The sequence below is a fragment of the Mesoplodon mirus genome (assembly GCF_964341445.2).
Source record: "Mesoplodon mirus genome assembly, chromosome: 7".
Taxonomy (NCBI): Eukaryota; Metazoa; Chordata; class Mammalia; order Artiodactyla; family Ziphiidae; genus Mesoplodon; species Mesoplodon mirus.
Genome location: NC_138983.1, coordinates 59282395 through 59298456, shown reverse-complemented (window position 1 = coordinate 59298456; position 16062 = coordinate 59282395). Strand labels below are relative to the sequence as shown.

At 40.8% G+C, this 16062-nt stretch overlaps 1 protein-coding gene and 1 pseudogene across 2 annotated transcripts; both read left to right on the top strand.

Annotated features, from left to right (window-relative positions):
• Positions 1–912: 912 nt before the first annotated feature.
• Positions 913–2362, top strand: LOC309808538 (hemoglobin subunit epsilon-1). The gene is made up of 3 exons (XM_082628895.1): positions 913–1012; positions 1129–1351; positions 2210–2362. The coding sequence occupies exons 1-3, from the start codon at positions 921–923 to the stop codon at positions 2336–2338; spliced, it is 444 nt and encodes a 147-aa protein (XP_082485021.1). The 5' UTR covers positions 913–920; the 3' UTR covers positions 2339–2362.
• Positions 2363–8758: 6396 nt separating this feature from the next.
• LOC309808794 lies at positions 8759–15496 on the top strand (annotated as a pseudogene). Its single transcript, XR_014296188.1, has 7 exons — positions 8759–8850; positions 8975–9197; positions 10049–10166; positions 10768–10825; positions 14143–14270; positions 14399–14621; positions 15241–15496. The product of XR_014296188.1 is annotated as an uncharacterized misc_RNA (transcript).
• The last annotated feature ends 566 nt before the right edge of the window (positions 15497–16062 follow it).

Below are 16062 nucleotides of genomic sequence, written 5' to 3'. Positions count from 1 at the left end.
TAAACATACTTCAACTGCTAACCTATCATATCAATTCATCTATTCCTCAGTTTGATCACTAGTCCTGGTTTTAAATAATTTCAGACTCCTTAGCAACCTCGCTGGTATAAATAAGTACAGAAAATCAAGAAGAGCACTCAGGGCAATATCTCCAGAGTAGACAGTTTCCCTTGTTGTCATAGAGAAATGGACAGAGAGAGTTCCCTGGAGGCACAGGATGTAAGCTTATTCTACCTCTTCTCTCTATGAAATAATCTTTGATTATTTTACTTTGGGATTGAGGTCTTAGTTCTATTGTAGATCCCTTGTATCTCCATTCAGCTTCCTGAAGTAACCGTGTATATGTTTTGTCTCCCTTAGAAAACTAAAATCCAGAGCTTGGCTATAATCCACTCCTCAAGAGAGCTAGAACTGGCTGAGGTTCTGTGTCAACAATTTTTTTTTTTTCTTGACTGTGTCTTTGTCCCTGTCACCATCTCACCATCCTTAACCAAAATATTAAACCTGGTTTGACTGGAACTCTATCTTGGGCTTAACTGCCCTCTATGGGTCTTTCTGGGATAAGGAGAATGGGAGACATGTATGTCATCGTGGAGGATGACATGGAGAGAGAAGAGGGTGAAAAGAGAGAATGAATGAAAAATTGTGTTGAGGATGGAGGAGGAGCCAACAAAAGAAGGATGTTTCAGGAACCAACACATTATCACATACTCAATATACATCTTCCTTGCTGACCATTTCCTGACCTGACTCCACCCCTGAGGGACACAGCTCAGCCTTGACCAATGACTTTAAAGGATTAGGGGGAACAAAGGGCCAGAAGTTCAGCAGTAAAGAATAAAAGGCCACACCTTCCAGCAGCAGCACAGACTTGCTTCTGACACTTCTGTGATCACCAGTAAGCTTCAAGACCTGACATCATGGTTCATTTTACTGCTGAGGAGAAGGCAGCTATCACTGGCCTGTGGGGCAAAGTGAATGTGGAAGAGGCTGGAGGCGAGGCTCTGGGCAGGTAGCAACTGGACTTCATGGGGGAGGATGGTGAATATGAGCCTGGTAAATTGACCAGGAAATTCTTCAAACTTTTCGAGTCACTGATTTTCCATCTGTTATGGTCTCATCTCATAGGCTCCTGGTTGTCTACCCCTGGACGCAGAGGTTCTTTGATAGCTTTGGCAACCTGTCCTCTCCCTCTGCCATAATGGGAAACCCCAAGGTCAAGGCCCATGGCAAGAAGGTGCTGACATCCTTTGGAGATGCTGTTAAGAACATGGACAACCTCAAGGGCACCTTTGCTAAGCTGAGTGAGCTGCACTGTGACAAGCTGCACGTGGATCCTGAGAACTTCAGGGTGAGTTCAGGAAATGGTCATGTGTTCTTTTTATGCTTTTTACTTTGGAATAATAATGGAAGTTGAGTCTTTGGTTGCAAAGACTAGCAAAGATCTCAGAAATCATAGATCAAAGTTGGTGTTAAGAGGGTAGAATTCCAGTGGACATACCAAAAGCACCTTGATTCGGGACTAGTGACACTAAAGGGCTACTAGCCCTTTTAAGCCTGAGTTTGCTTAAAACTTTTCGGGGACTTTTGTTAGAACTGGATTTGTTTACCCTAGAGAATATCAAAGAATAACAGACTTGTTCAAGGCGGAATGGAATCTGGTTTTTGGTAGGTGAAAATCTGTCTCAAGGAAAGAGAAATGTCTTATTTTATGTGGCTCCTGATGACTGAAGTTTAGGAAGATATTTGGGAGAATAATTTTTAGGCAGATTGTCTCAAAGAAATATCAATCAATTCTCTAACTATATTAAATTACCCATCAATATTGGGACTAAGTGGAGGCTTATTCCTGCATAGGTTGGAGACTTTACTAAACTCACTCTAAGAACCTATGCAGCCCTGAAATCCTATGATTACAAGGATTAGACAACTGGTAAATGTGAGAGGGAGGGAGAGAGGCAAATAAAAATGGTGAAATGGGAGAGAGTGAGGAGATACAGGTAGACAGAATGTTGAATGGAGGGCTCATAGAATTTAAATAAAATTTAAGAACTAGCTTATCAGAGTTTATTGCACAGATACAAACCACGGAACAGTTTACGATGTGGAGTTGGGAGTGGGTGTAAGTATTAAGCCATTATTTTCTGCAACTCTTTTAGGAAAATTCTACTCAACATATCTAATTGTCATTTTGTCTCTCACCTAACAGCTCCTGGGCAACGTGATGGTGATTATTCTGGCTTCTCACTTTGGCAGAGAATTCACCCCTGAGTTGCAGGCTGCTTGGCAGAAGCTGGTGGCTGGTGTTGCCACTGCTCTGGCCCACAAGTACCACTGAATTCTCTTTTTAGTTCACCATTTTTTGTCCCCAATGCCTTCCTTCTGCACATGGGGACTGGGGTTTGGCCTTGAGAGCCCAGCTTCTGTTTAATAAAGTACATTCTATTCAGTGATCAAAAATTAATATTGTATCTTCTCCATCATTTACTCTTGTGTTAAAGGAGAAAAGGTTCATTGGCTGAGGGGTGGGGAGAGACGTAAGAAGAAGAGCCCTTTGAGAAGTGTGTGTGGACTCATCAACAGAAGACAGACGTCCTGGGAGGATTCAGGATGATTGAGAGGATGCCAAGATGCAGAAAGGAGTTTTCTGGGGTGGGAAATGGTTAGTTAAGTGGGCAGGGACTTACAGGACAGTGTGGCAAAAACTTATTGTAGGGGGAAGAAACGAGGTAGTAAGCAGTGCCTGAAAAAAGCCAAGGCTAACACACTTGAAGTCATTGTGCATCATATACTGATTGAATGTAACATGCACTAAAATAAAGCTAGAATTAAGACAGTATGTGAATGGGGGGCGGGTGATGACCAAGACTTAGTGTAGGAGATAAGATAAGATACTAACAAAGGTGCATAGTCTAAGACTAGCAAGCCTGGGCTTGGTAACGTGCATGAAAGTGACTCTCTGGAAGTAAAGGAGAGAGGAAGACATAGGTAGAGGGTTAGGAAAGACTAGATAATGCAAGGCCTTGAATATTAAAAGAAAAGCTATTACTATGATAGTGGCAAGAGTAAACAATAAATATTCTTAGAACTTTAAATGACCCAAGGGATAGGATTCGGGGGGAGAGTCATCTGCTTAATGCACACAAAATGAATTAAAAATTGCAGAGTCTAGACATGGATGCTAATTGAGAAGAACAGACATAATGACCTCCACCCAAGAAGAGCAGGGAGGTCTGCAAAAAGTGAAGGATGAACAAGGGGAAAGCGAGGAGGACATGTTTTCTGATTGGCTGGGGTGGATGAGAAGGAAGGAAGTGATGAGAGATGATTGAAAGCTCTCAGCCTGGATCTATCGAGAAGAGGCCTGCAATGACTTGGGGACTTTCATGTAAGAATGGCATTAACTGAATCATTCTTGAGGGAGTTATTGCCAGGTTGGTGAGGGAATCATGACCTTCAGGCTTTGAGTCAAACTGTCCTATCAAAGGTTAAGATCTTCACACTTTACAAGTTAGAGTATCATTTCTTGGCAAATTTAACTCTATTAAGCATTTCATTGCTCCCACACATTGATCACAACATGTTCTGTGAATTACCTTCTAATTTGGCCTTTTGTCTCCACAATGGGGATGAGAGACCAGTGATTACATTGTTGCATGTTGTCAACAGCACTGGTCTCTCTGGGTCCCATAGACTCTCATTTTTCCCCTAAACAGAGTAAACAGAGGCTCTTCATGGCACTAAACCGTTTAACCCAGCCAGTTAACCAGTCAACAAATGAGAGCAAGGTACATTTTTAATCAATCAGTTTCTTTCCATCTTTCTTGCCCCTCAACTATTATTCTATGAATGTCAAGGGGTCAGGGATGGTGATGACGAAATGGTGAGCAGAAGATTCATTCTTTATCCCTTAGGGATATAAATTTAGATCTAGATTTTGCCAGTTCAAGACAGCTTAATGGAAAACAAATTCATAATTAACACACACACACATGCGTACACATATGCATACAGTAGATGGTCAGAAAGGATGTCTAATTTTTGTTGTTAGGCAATAAAAGGCACCTGAGTAAAACAATGTGATAAACAGAATATGCTTGGAATGTTCATTTAGCTAAGAGTCAGAGGGTTTACAGAGTATGTCGTTACCAGGATTAAAATCCCACCTTGGCTTCTTACTCTCTACCGCTGAAGAGAAGTTCTAAGTTATTAGGTTTATGCTTTCTCTGCAACAATATTTTTTGCCATTCTCATTTTTACTATTTACATATGAGCCACACTAGCCCATTTTTCCTATCTCTAGCATACCAAAGGTTTGCTTCCTCAGAGATTTGGATTCACTATTCCATCTTTCAGAATCTCTATCCCAATACTTTCCCATGGCAGATTCCTTCTTTCCATCTGGCCCCATCTCAACTACTACCTCCTTAGAGAGACTATCCCTGATGTAATTGTGTCCCTCTCTCATTAATTCCAGATATTAATTTTCTTCATAGCAAATGATAATAAGGGGAATTATTTTGTTGATTGGTTTCCTTATTCATTTTCTGTATCTTCCACCCCCAAATTATAAATCTTAAGAGGAAGGTTTTCTTCTTCTTTGTCTATCTTAAATCCCCAGTACATAGAACAATTATGATCATAGTCATTCAACAAATAGTTACTGAATGAACATTTGAGAACCCATGGGAATAAATGTTTGACAAAACATTATAGTTAATTTTATTTAATGTAAGAAACATAGTTTTTGGTCAGCTGTACTGAGATGAAATGTGTTTCTCAGAGCACAAGTCAAGGACCCTTGCCTGGCCTTTCCCCAGTATTGTCGATTATACTAATGGAGAGCCATCCCTAAGACCTAAGAACTCACTGAGCATCCTGCTAGCTCTATGACCTGAGATACATTACTAAATACATTAAACCCTCATTCACTGATCATGTTTATCAAAGACTATTTTATGAGAATTAAATAAATTAATAGATCTCACATCTTTAGTTCACTACTTGGAACATAAGCTCTCTTTATCTTTCTCTAAAAAAAGATAATTAACTTTCTGTATAATTTCTTTCCTTTAGTGGTAGCATTTATGTCCTCTATAAATTCTACCTATCTACATTATATACATATATGTATTCATAAATATATGTGATCTTTTGTTATGAATGATAATACTTTTTTAAAAATTTAGCTGTAAGGATAGTTATCATTATTGAAACCGATTGACCTTTGGTGGAAATAAAAGGTTATTTTGTGAGAAAGTGGCAAATTCAAAGCCTGAATTTGGGGAATCAGCATGACAGGTCTGCATGAGAGAGAACAGATGAGTCCTTTGAAAATAGAGGGGTGATATAATCAAATTTGGAAAGCAATCAAGGATAGCTGTGGGAGGTGAAACATTTGGAAATATTGATGCTGAAAGGAAAGAAACTCCAGAGGACTGGACCAACACCAAGAGGTAACGTATTTGGGCCTAAACAGTGCTCTTAGAAGTCTAGAGGGACCTGTTTGGACTCTATTGGCTTTTAGAAGAGGCTTGTATAGAGATGAGGAAAGTGTCTATTGGAAAGTATAATTGTATGAAAGGAACTTTGCCTTTACTTGTTATTTTTCAATTTTTCCCCTCCTGGAGGCAGAAAAAAATAGTCAAGGAGAAATGTCTATGCAAGCATATGCTGGCTCTGTATAAGGGAGGAACCTACAGTTCACAAATATATTGCTAAGGCTATTCATACATTGGCTGGACATTTGTACAGAATTGCCTCTAGAGACCCATTTCAAACTTATGTCCTATAAGTCCAGAAGTGGGGCGAAGTGTCTCTGAGGGAGGGATACAGCTGGAACATGTGGGCTGGAGTAGAAAGCTAGGAGTTTTTATTTTTAAACCCACTAAATATGAAGTTGGTGGTGCTAAGAATATAGAAAGAGTGAAATCATGGTCAAGTACTAGTCTATCAAGGAGAACAAACTAGCTGTGTTTAGTGACTAGGCAAGGCCCCAGACTTTGCAAAAAGTTGACATCGCTGGGTTCTAAGTGGAAGTTGAGAGGCCAGCCTGGAGCTCTCTGCTCACTGGGCACATCTGTTGTCTCTCTCCACTTCCACAGCTCCTGGGAGGCATGCTAGTGATCGGCTTGGCAAACCATTTTTACATGGAATTCACCCCCCAGGTGCAGGTTGCCTGGAGGAAGATGGTGACTGGACTGGCGAACTCTCTGGCCCACATGTATCACTGAGGGCCCTGCCCAGTAGTGTAGCATCACCAAGAAATAGCTTTATTTTTTAAATAATAATAATAACGATAGTAGTAGTAGTAGCAATGCTCTGCTAAGATTTCTCCTGTAATTGTCTTCAGTTCTGCTTTTCGCATGTGCTCTTAAATATGTGAAAACCTTAGGGATTATATGTTGAGGGGTGTGTGTGTGTGTGTGTGTGTGTGTGTGTGTGTGTGAGCTCCCCATTAAATTTTTGTATGAAGTAGAGATTTTGACAAGAAAATAAAAAACAGAGCAATAAAGGGTTAAGCTTGGTATATACACTTGGAAGAAACATACACTTGTGAGTTTTTCCAGTTAAAGTTAAAGATATGGGAGAGTTCTGGTGAGAGGGGAAGTGTGTCATGAGACAAGAACTCCTCAGGACCAGATGATTAAGTGAGTCTGAGAGAAGACTTCTGTGAAGGAAAAGGATCTGGGTGGAGGTAGAACACCAAAGTGGAGATTCTTTAGAGGAAAACTAAGCCAGGTCTTAAGATGGCAAAGTCCAGGCAAGGATTGTCATTCCATTCTAATTATAAGAACACGTTTTCTAAAAGCAGCTGGTTTGTCACAGACCTTGTGAGCATAGACTAGGGATGGGAGGGGTTGGACGTCAGAGCAAGGGATAACTCTTTTTAAAGTCAACTCCAAAGAACTGGTTGTGGGATTTACTAAAGAACTGTCTGCTTAAAGTGATGAAAGCTGCCTAGGAATGTTAAATTGATTGCTGTTATCAGGAGAGAAACGTATGCAGATTGGCTACAGCATTTATAAAGAGAGATCATTGTAAACTGCTCAGAAAGAGTGATTATCTAAAAAGGGTGAGAGAAAAACAGGAGTTAGAGGTAACTTCCAGAATTGTTGCCTGGTTTCCTAGAAAGATGGGTGGTTATTCCACGACATTCAGAGTTGCAGATGCCCCTGAGTCTGGGGGCTTGCAGGGTGCACATACTCTGCTGAAGATGGGGGTCAGGGCTACCAAACAGCAAGTGACTGGATCCACCCTGGCAGGCCAAACCCACACCTGAGTGTGACTGGGATTCCTAGCTGTAGTCATAGGTCCCTCTTCTTTATTTTATTTCATTGACCTCTTATCTTGAAGCAAATTCTTTTAGCATTAATTCAAACTCTTTTCTTCATATCTCTGTACCAAAGTGCTCACATTAACATAGCTTGGGATGGAGAGCTCACAGATAATCATGTCTGTCATGGTAAACCAGCTTCCAGAAGCTTAGTAATTCTTATCCACATTTTACATTTAAGTCTTTTCAAAGCTGAATAGATAAAAGCCTCTTGCTATATCAAATAGACAGGATTTATTTTCTAGTAGTAGAAATTCATCTATAATATACTGAATATATTGGGTTGAACTCTTTAAATTTTAGAGTACCTCTGTAAATACACATGGAGATTATTTATTATTATATGTATATATATTTGTAAGATTGATCTCAGGGAGAAACAAACAAACCAGCTTTCTGGAGGTCAAAATGTAGGAAAACAAATGCTGAAATAAGGAAACAAAATGAACCATTCCCTCTCCCACTACAAGTGTGCCTTTTCTAGTCCTGTAAATGCTTATTTGGATGCATGAGACCAAAGTACCTTAGATCACAGTGGCAGTGGTGTGTGGAGTACTCTCAGTGAAGATTGCCTCTGCCTGATTAGATATGAAGAAACATTACACACAGCCAGAGAGTGTGGATTCAGCACACAAGAGACAACTCCATTATTCCATAGCCATTGCCAAAGAGAATTCTAATACTCTCTTCACTGAACACAGGAACACCTATTTCCCCAACAGCCAGTTGTTTATTCTCTGATACAAATGCATAGATACATGCATTGGCCAGAGACACTTGTCCATATAATCAGAGTGAAAAAAATTATTCAGGCAAGTACATATATTATTGGTAGAACTCAACAACAATGGGGTGATGCTCAATTTTTCTCTAAATTACACAGTTCTTACCTATCTTATTTATAAACAGATTCTGGATTGAGGTCTTTTTTCTTGGTTACAAGAACTATAAAATTATGAGCTCCATATAAGCTTTAATAGCTTTGGTAACCAAGAAGAGCTGTGACTTCTTCTATACCCTGGCCGAAGAGCAGAATGATGTCTTGTAAACACTTGATACAATGCTCAACAGAGTTCTAATTGTTACTCTTCCTAAATCTATTTATGCCTTATGGTCAACTCAGGGTTGGTGGCAGGGAGCTTGAGATAGGAATTGCATGGTAGATGGTAGGAGAGAGGACAGCAGAATCCCCCTGATAGAGCCACCCAACACTATCAGAGACACAAATGTCCATCTAGCCGACCCTCCCTTGCCCAAGTCCCATCCCTGGTGGTGACAACCCACCTTTGAAAAATAGTCTCATTTTATTGGAAGAAGTAAGGGCCTGGGGACAAGAGATGAGGAATAAAAGGCCATGCAGAGAAGCAGCAGCACAGACTTGCTTCTGGCCCATTAGTGATCACCAGTAAGCTCCCAGACACCATGGTGCATTTTACTGCTGAGGAGAAGGATGTTGTTGCTAGCCTGTGGGCCAAGATGAATGTAGAGGTGGCTGGAGGTGAGAGCTTGGGAAGGTAAGCACTGGACACAGGTAGGACAGGGGGCAGAAAGGCAGAAATTTTTCCAAAAAGATGGATTGGTCAGGTTTCTTACATACTCTGACTTCCCATCTGCTCTGTGACTATGATCATCCCATAGGTTCCTGATTGTCTACCCATGGACCCAGAGGTTCTTTTACAGTTTTGCTAACTTATACTCTGCATCTGCGATAGTGGGCAAACCTAAGGTCAAGGCCCATGGTAGGAAGGTGCTGACCTCCTTTGGAAATGCCATTAAACATATGGACGACCTCAAGGGCACCTTTGCACATTTAAGTGAGCTGCACTTTGACAAGCTGCATGTGGATTCTGAGAACTTCAGGGTGAGTTCTGGGCATGCTTGTGCTTTGTTCTTTCATCCAGGTATCTGTGCTGTGGTTACAGTAGGGAACACAGGTACTTAAGTCTTATCCTATAGAGGTATTTTTGGGAGGTAATATTTCAGGAAAAAGCTTGATTTTGGTAGTTAGGCTGTTCCTAAGGTCAAAAGTAAGACCAAGTAGAGTAATTAATTATGCTATGACCAGTGGAGGCCACTGGCCATCTGCTATTTCTTAAAAATAAATGTCGTGAAGAACACTGGCCAAAAGTGAGCTAAATAGTTTGGCCTGGAGAATACAAATTGAGCCAGGAAGAAGAACACCTTGCTTTTGATAACTGAAATTTTCTATAAAAATCGATGAACACATTTCTGCATGGTTCTTGAGCTTTGATCCAGGAGTAAGCAGAGCAAAGTAAGAGCGACTTTTTCATGGTTTGCCCCTCCTCCTCTCAACTCCAGCAATGATGAAATGCTCTTGTATACAAAGCACTGGATTCTTTGTCAAATGGGTGTCCAAGCAATTTGAATGTATGCAATATCTGAAGACTTGGACTACGCGTATCAAGCCCAGCACTATAATCCTACTTTTAAAAAAGGAGAGAAGCAATCCATAGCAATGCTCTGGGGTCGGAAGTTGGCAGGGAAAATGAGAGAAGGATAGAACACAATGGGGGTTCAGGGCTGGGAGTCACTGAAGCCAATGTCAAGCATATAATGATGCACTTTTGTGGGAGCATGACAATGAAAGTTGCTCAACCTCTTAGCAAGAAGGAAATGGATGTTATATCTATTTGCTGTAAGGGCAGCTTGAGACCTTCTGTTCACTATGCACTATCTTCTTTTTATCCCCAGCTTCTAGGCAACATGATATTAATAGTCTTGCAACCCACTTCAGCGAGGAATTTAACCGAAAGACGCAGGCTGCCTGGCAGAAGCTGACAGAAGCTGTGGCTAATGCTCTGGCCAACAAGTACCAGTAGTTGCCTGGCCAACTATGTTGGTGCCTACCTGAGGGCCCTGGGTCTCAACAGTCCATCTCCTGAAGGTGGAGGGAGAGAGCCCTGCTTCCAGACTTAACTCCTATATAATACAAATAAAATAAAAGTCATGCTCTATAAGGAATATCCTTGTATTTTCTCTCTGTCTTTATCTTTTATAAGTTGATTCAGCTAAAAGAAAGCACTCCTATTGGAATGAGAATATTGGAGATTGAGAGCTTGGGGATGATAGAGAAGGGACCCTTATAAGATTCTACAGGATAAGAGTGGCTTCAATGGCTAATTACTCCTAGGAAGGGAAACTAGACTCTTGAGTTGGACAAGGTCTTTAGAAAAAGGAAGGAAATGGAGTTACTCTTGAGAGATGCAAAATGATTATTGATAGTGAGTTGTTAGGACACAAAGTAGAGGACCTGTATAGGCTGTTATTTGTATAAACTCAGGATAGAGTTCTTTTTGGACTATAGCTCAGTTCTATTTAATATAAGAAACATATTTTTAGCAGCTATAATACAGTGAAGATGGTACTTTTTAGAGACACAGTTAAGGACTCTGCTCTCAACTTTTTCCTAGCATCTTCAATGGTACTAATGAAGGCAACATCCCTAAAGCATATGAACTGACAGCTTTGGTTTGAATCTATCATCACCTGGTAGCTCTGTGACCTGAAACACATTTCTAATTCTATTGGTAGAGGTAAAGGCCATTTATTAGGGAAAATGACAAATTCAAGAATCAGCATGCCAGGTCTAATTGACAGAGGAGAAACTGGCCCATTAAAAACAGTGGGGTGGTATAAAATTATAGAATCTGCTAGAGAGACCAGAAAAAGAAGTAAAAGAAGCTATTGTTGCAAACAAAATTACCAGTGAGGTTTCTTGCACACCAGAGTGACATAATGAAAGGGTATTTTAGGGAAATTGATCCATATGTGGGCATAGATTTGACAAGGCAGAATCTACCCTGAATCTGGGCATAGGAATTTGCTGTGAGTAAACTGAAGTGATAGGTAAAAGATTAAACTTGACAGGAGCGGTGGAACTAAGAAAAAAATCAAATAAAGGACCACTGTGGCAAAGATGCTGCAGGACTTGAAACATAGCGAAATAGAGAGTGGAGAAGTCATGGGTGATAACCAGGTTCCCTGTCTAGTGAATGCAAAGAGGAAATCTATTGACAGAAGAAGAAAAATCCTAGATGTCTCTTACTTAGAGCTGGCAATGGGCATAGCCACCTTTGTAAAAATCACTTCAAATTTCTGTACTGAAGTCCCTGGCATAAAGTGAAAAGCCAGGGCTTTGGGATTAACAGACAATGTCAAATTATTGCCCCATTGGCTTGAAACATTTAGTTAACATTTTTCAGAATTAATTTCCTTGTTTGTAAATGGGATAATTACCCCTACCCCACAAATACATTCCAAGGTTTCAAGGAGATATTTGTAAAGTGCATTGTCTGGGGCTTCCCTGGTGGCACAGTGGTTGAGAGTCTGCCTGCCGATGCAGAGGACACGGGTTCGTGCCCTGGTCTGGGAAGATCCCACATGCCATGGAGCGGCTGGGCCCGTGAGCTATGGCCGCTGAGCCTGCGCCTCCAGAGCCTGTGCTCCACAACGGGAGAGGCCACAGCAGTGAGAGGTCCACGTACCACAAAAAAAAAAAAAAAAAAAAAAAAAGTGCATTGTCTGTCATTTTTGAAAAGGTAGTGGTAGTGGTTTATATGATGCATTATGATCTATTCCTCTGTGCCCTGTTTTTTTTTTTTTTGCGATACACGGGCCTCTCACTGTTGTGGCCTCTCCCATTTAGGAACAGAGGCTCCGGACGCGCAGGCTCAGTGGCCACGGCTCACAGGCCCAGCCGCTCCACGGCATGTGGGATCTTCCCGGACCGGGGCACAAACCCGTGTCCCCTGCATCAGCAGGCGGACTCTCAACCACTGCGCCACCAGGGAAGCCCTGTGCCCTGTTTCATTGTATATTCTTGAACTGATTGCATTATTTCTGAGCTTCAGAACTAGATATCTAACTATTTGCTTAATATCCCATTTTGGATTGCTCAAAAGTACAAAATATACAGTATGTCCAAGACTGAACTCCTGATCTTTTCTTAATTGACTCCTGCTAACTGATGCTTCTTTTTGTGTTCCCCTTCTTAATGACTATCACATCATCAATTGCTCAAGCCTGAAAATAGAGATGTTTTTACTTCCCTCCCTAATACAATATCATCCTATTTGTCTCTCATTTATTTTACCCCCATGTCCACTGAAGCCAAAATAATACAAATCAAATCATGCTACTCCAGTCCTTGAATTTTTCAAGTTTTATTTGACTTTCAGGTTAAAGAAAAAGAAACTGTAACATAGTGTAAAGATCGTTCATAGCAACTTCCTATAATATTACATTCCCCCCTTGTCATCTGAACTACAGTCACACTGTCCATCTTTCTATATATAAATCATATAATTTGAATTATTATCCCTGGTAATTTTTAATCAACATTATGTTGTGCAATTAATCTGTATTACAGCATGTGATACAGATTCTTTTCATTGTTGTATAATATTTCATTCTCTTACCATATCATAATTTATCTATTCCACTAAGTGAGGAACAATTAAGTTGCTACTGAATTGAGATTCTGAGGCATATTGATGTTATAAGCATTCCATGTATACATGTCTTTGGATGCACACAAGCAAGCATTTCTGTATATATAAAAGTATAATTGCCAGGTCATAGGTGCTGCACATATTCTGCTTCAGTAGACACCACCAAATATTTTCAAAAGCAATTATACTGTTTTACACTATCATTAGCAAAGTATAAAAACTTTCCTTTATCTACAGCCTTGCGAAATTTTGGAATTGTCAATCTCTCCTCTCCTTTATATTCTTTTCCCTCCTCTTTCCCTTTCATTCCATTATTTTCCCTTCTCTTACTCCTTCCATTCCCTTGCTTCTTCCCTCCTTCCTTTTTGCCTCCCTCCCTCCCTCCCTCCCTCCTTCCTCCCTTCCTTCCTTCCTTCCTTCTTTCCAGCTATGCTGGTGGGTATATATATGTATATCATTGTAGTATTATTTTGAATTGAGAAAAGAGTGAAATTCGCTTTGAATCTTCATTCCTGGGTCCAGCTCCACTTTTTTCTTGAGGACCCAGCGGTGGAAATTTCTTCACTTGGCATTTTCCCAGAAACCCTGTCAGACTTTAACAAGCTGAATAAGATAAATCTTGTTTGCAATTCCTTTGCATTCTCTCTTTAGTCACATCATACATGTAAGTACTTATGCAATAGGTATCAGATATTTTTCTTTATTTCTCATTAAATTCTTCCCATTATAATCCATGCTCCCCAAACCTATTTCAGTAGGTGGTAGAGAGACAATATTTATTATTTTTCTTTCACTTAATGGACATTTATTTCAATGAAGGGATGGGAAAGGAAAGAATTTTGTGACCCAAAGTATTATACAAAGGAGAAAGAAAGTTAAATCTATAGCAAAATATTTATTCACTCCAACAACTTATAAACATATCTAGAAACAAAGTGAAGCTCCATATAGAGTCAACTTGATAAAATTTTTACTTTCTAGGTTTTAGTTTTCTTATGTATGAATTGAAAGAGTTGGATGGGTTAAACTGTAAGATAAATTCCACAATGTTGACTAAAACATTTATGCATAGAGACTGGCAGTATATTTGTAGAAGCTACTGATGAAGGAAATGAATCTGGGAGGCAAGTACAGGGAGAGCAGGGTTTCTGAGTCCGACACGCTGGACCAGACAATCACAGATGAAGGGAACTGAGGAACAAGAGTACATCTCACATTCCCCCAAACCAATGAACTTGTGTTGTGCCCTGGGCCAACCTGCTCTCAGAAGCAGGGAGGGCAGGAAGCTGGGTGGGGCTTACAAGGAAGAGCAGGGCTAGGGGCTGCTTACACTAGCTTCTGACACAACTAACAAATACACAAACAGACACCATGGTGCATCTGACTGGTGAGGAGAAGTCTGCCGTCGCTGCCCTATGGGCCAAGGTGAGCGTGGAGGAAGTTGGTGGTGAGGCCCTGGGCAGGTACGTATCCAGCTGACAGGCACGCTTAAGGAGAGTGAATGGCAGCTGGGCACGTGGAGACAGAGCAATCCCCTGAGATCCTGACAGGTGCTGACTCCCTCTGTCCTTTTGCTGTTTTCACCCCTTAGGCTGCTGGTTGTCTACCCCTGGACTCAGAGGTTCTTTGAGGCCTTTGGGGACCTGTCCACTGCTGATGCTGTTATGAAGAACCCTAATGTGAAGAAACATGGCAAGAAGGTGCTAGGCTCCTTTAGTGACGGCCTGAAGCATCTCGACGACCTCAAGGGTACGTTTGCTGCGCTCAGTGAGCTGCACTGTGACAAGCTGCACGTGGATCCTGAGAACTTCAAGGTGAGTCTATGGGACCCTCAATGGTCTCCTTCTTCTTCTTTTTTGTGGTCAAGCTCGTGTCATGGGGAGAGGGCTCAATGGCAGGATGCAGTTTAGAATGGAAGAGAGGTATTCTGCTTAAGGCACTATGGACTCCCCGGGACCCTTTTTTTATTTTAGTTTATTTTACCCTGTTTGCTCACAACCATCACCTCCTCTTTTTCATTCTTGTTCTCCTCTGTTTTGTTCTCTGCAATGCCTTCTCCTTTTTAAATCACACTTTATTTAGAGTGCCTAATTTAAAAAAAAAGACTTTCTTTTTTTATCCACTTAAAAAATGCTATCTAGTAATTTCCTCTTATCTCTTCCTTTAGAAGGAAGGAGGATAAAATGTTGTATTGCTTCTTGAAATGGTTCTAAAGAATAAAAATGAAAACACGTTCTGGATTAAGACAGAAAGAGAGAAACATTTCTAAATATAAATTCAGGCTGATATGGATGGATTCACATGAGTAGTAACCCTGACACTTCAGCTACTTTTCTGCTTATACCCTAGGGACACAGTTTGGGATGAGACTTAAATACTCTAAGCTGGGTCCTTCTACTAACCATGCTCTTGCTTTTTATCTCTTCCACACAGCTCCTAGGCAACGTGCTGGTGGTTGTGCTGGCTCGTCACTTTGGCAAGGAATTCACCCCGGGGCTGCAGGCTGCCTATCAGAAGGTGGTGGCCGGTGTGGCTAATGCCTTGGCCCACAAGTACCATTGAAATCCTGGCCTACTTCTTGGTGACCATTGGAAGACCATATTTCCCTAGATTCTATTTTTTGAACATGGGGAAATAATGTCTATCCTCAAGGGTATGGCTTCTGCCTAATAAAGAACTTTCAGCACAATTTCCTGATTCCTTTTACTCATTTTTTTCCCTAAGGATATGGGAAAGTCCCTGAAGGTCTACAGATAGGGTGCCTTTGTGTCTCATAAAAAGAGGTTAAAGGAAATGAGAAAATGCAGGGGGCCATACACAGTCAATAATGGATGAAACTTTTATCTTCAGGCGTAAAAACTGTCAAGAAGATTTGAAATATAGAGAGGATACCGGCATTACAGGGGCTCTATGGGAGACCTCAAACCTAAGACAGAAACTTCAGTTTAATGTTCTGATCCATTTCCAGTAATTACTCAAAAAATAATGTGTTCAAACAGAGACATAATGATTGCTCAAAGTACTGTTGTGTCTCCTTTTCTCCTACTTCTCTTGCTTGCATGCTGTAGGCAGCAGTGCTATACTACATCAGATGTTCCTGTTCTAAGGCATAGCCTCACTCACTCACTTGCCCCAAAAGACCTCAGAATTAACCCTACCCTCCCTTTTGAGGCAAAGTTAATAGCTCACATATCACCTGCTTACATATCTTTTTACCCTGGTCTCAATGAACTTTCCAGTATTGCCTAAGGAAAT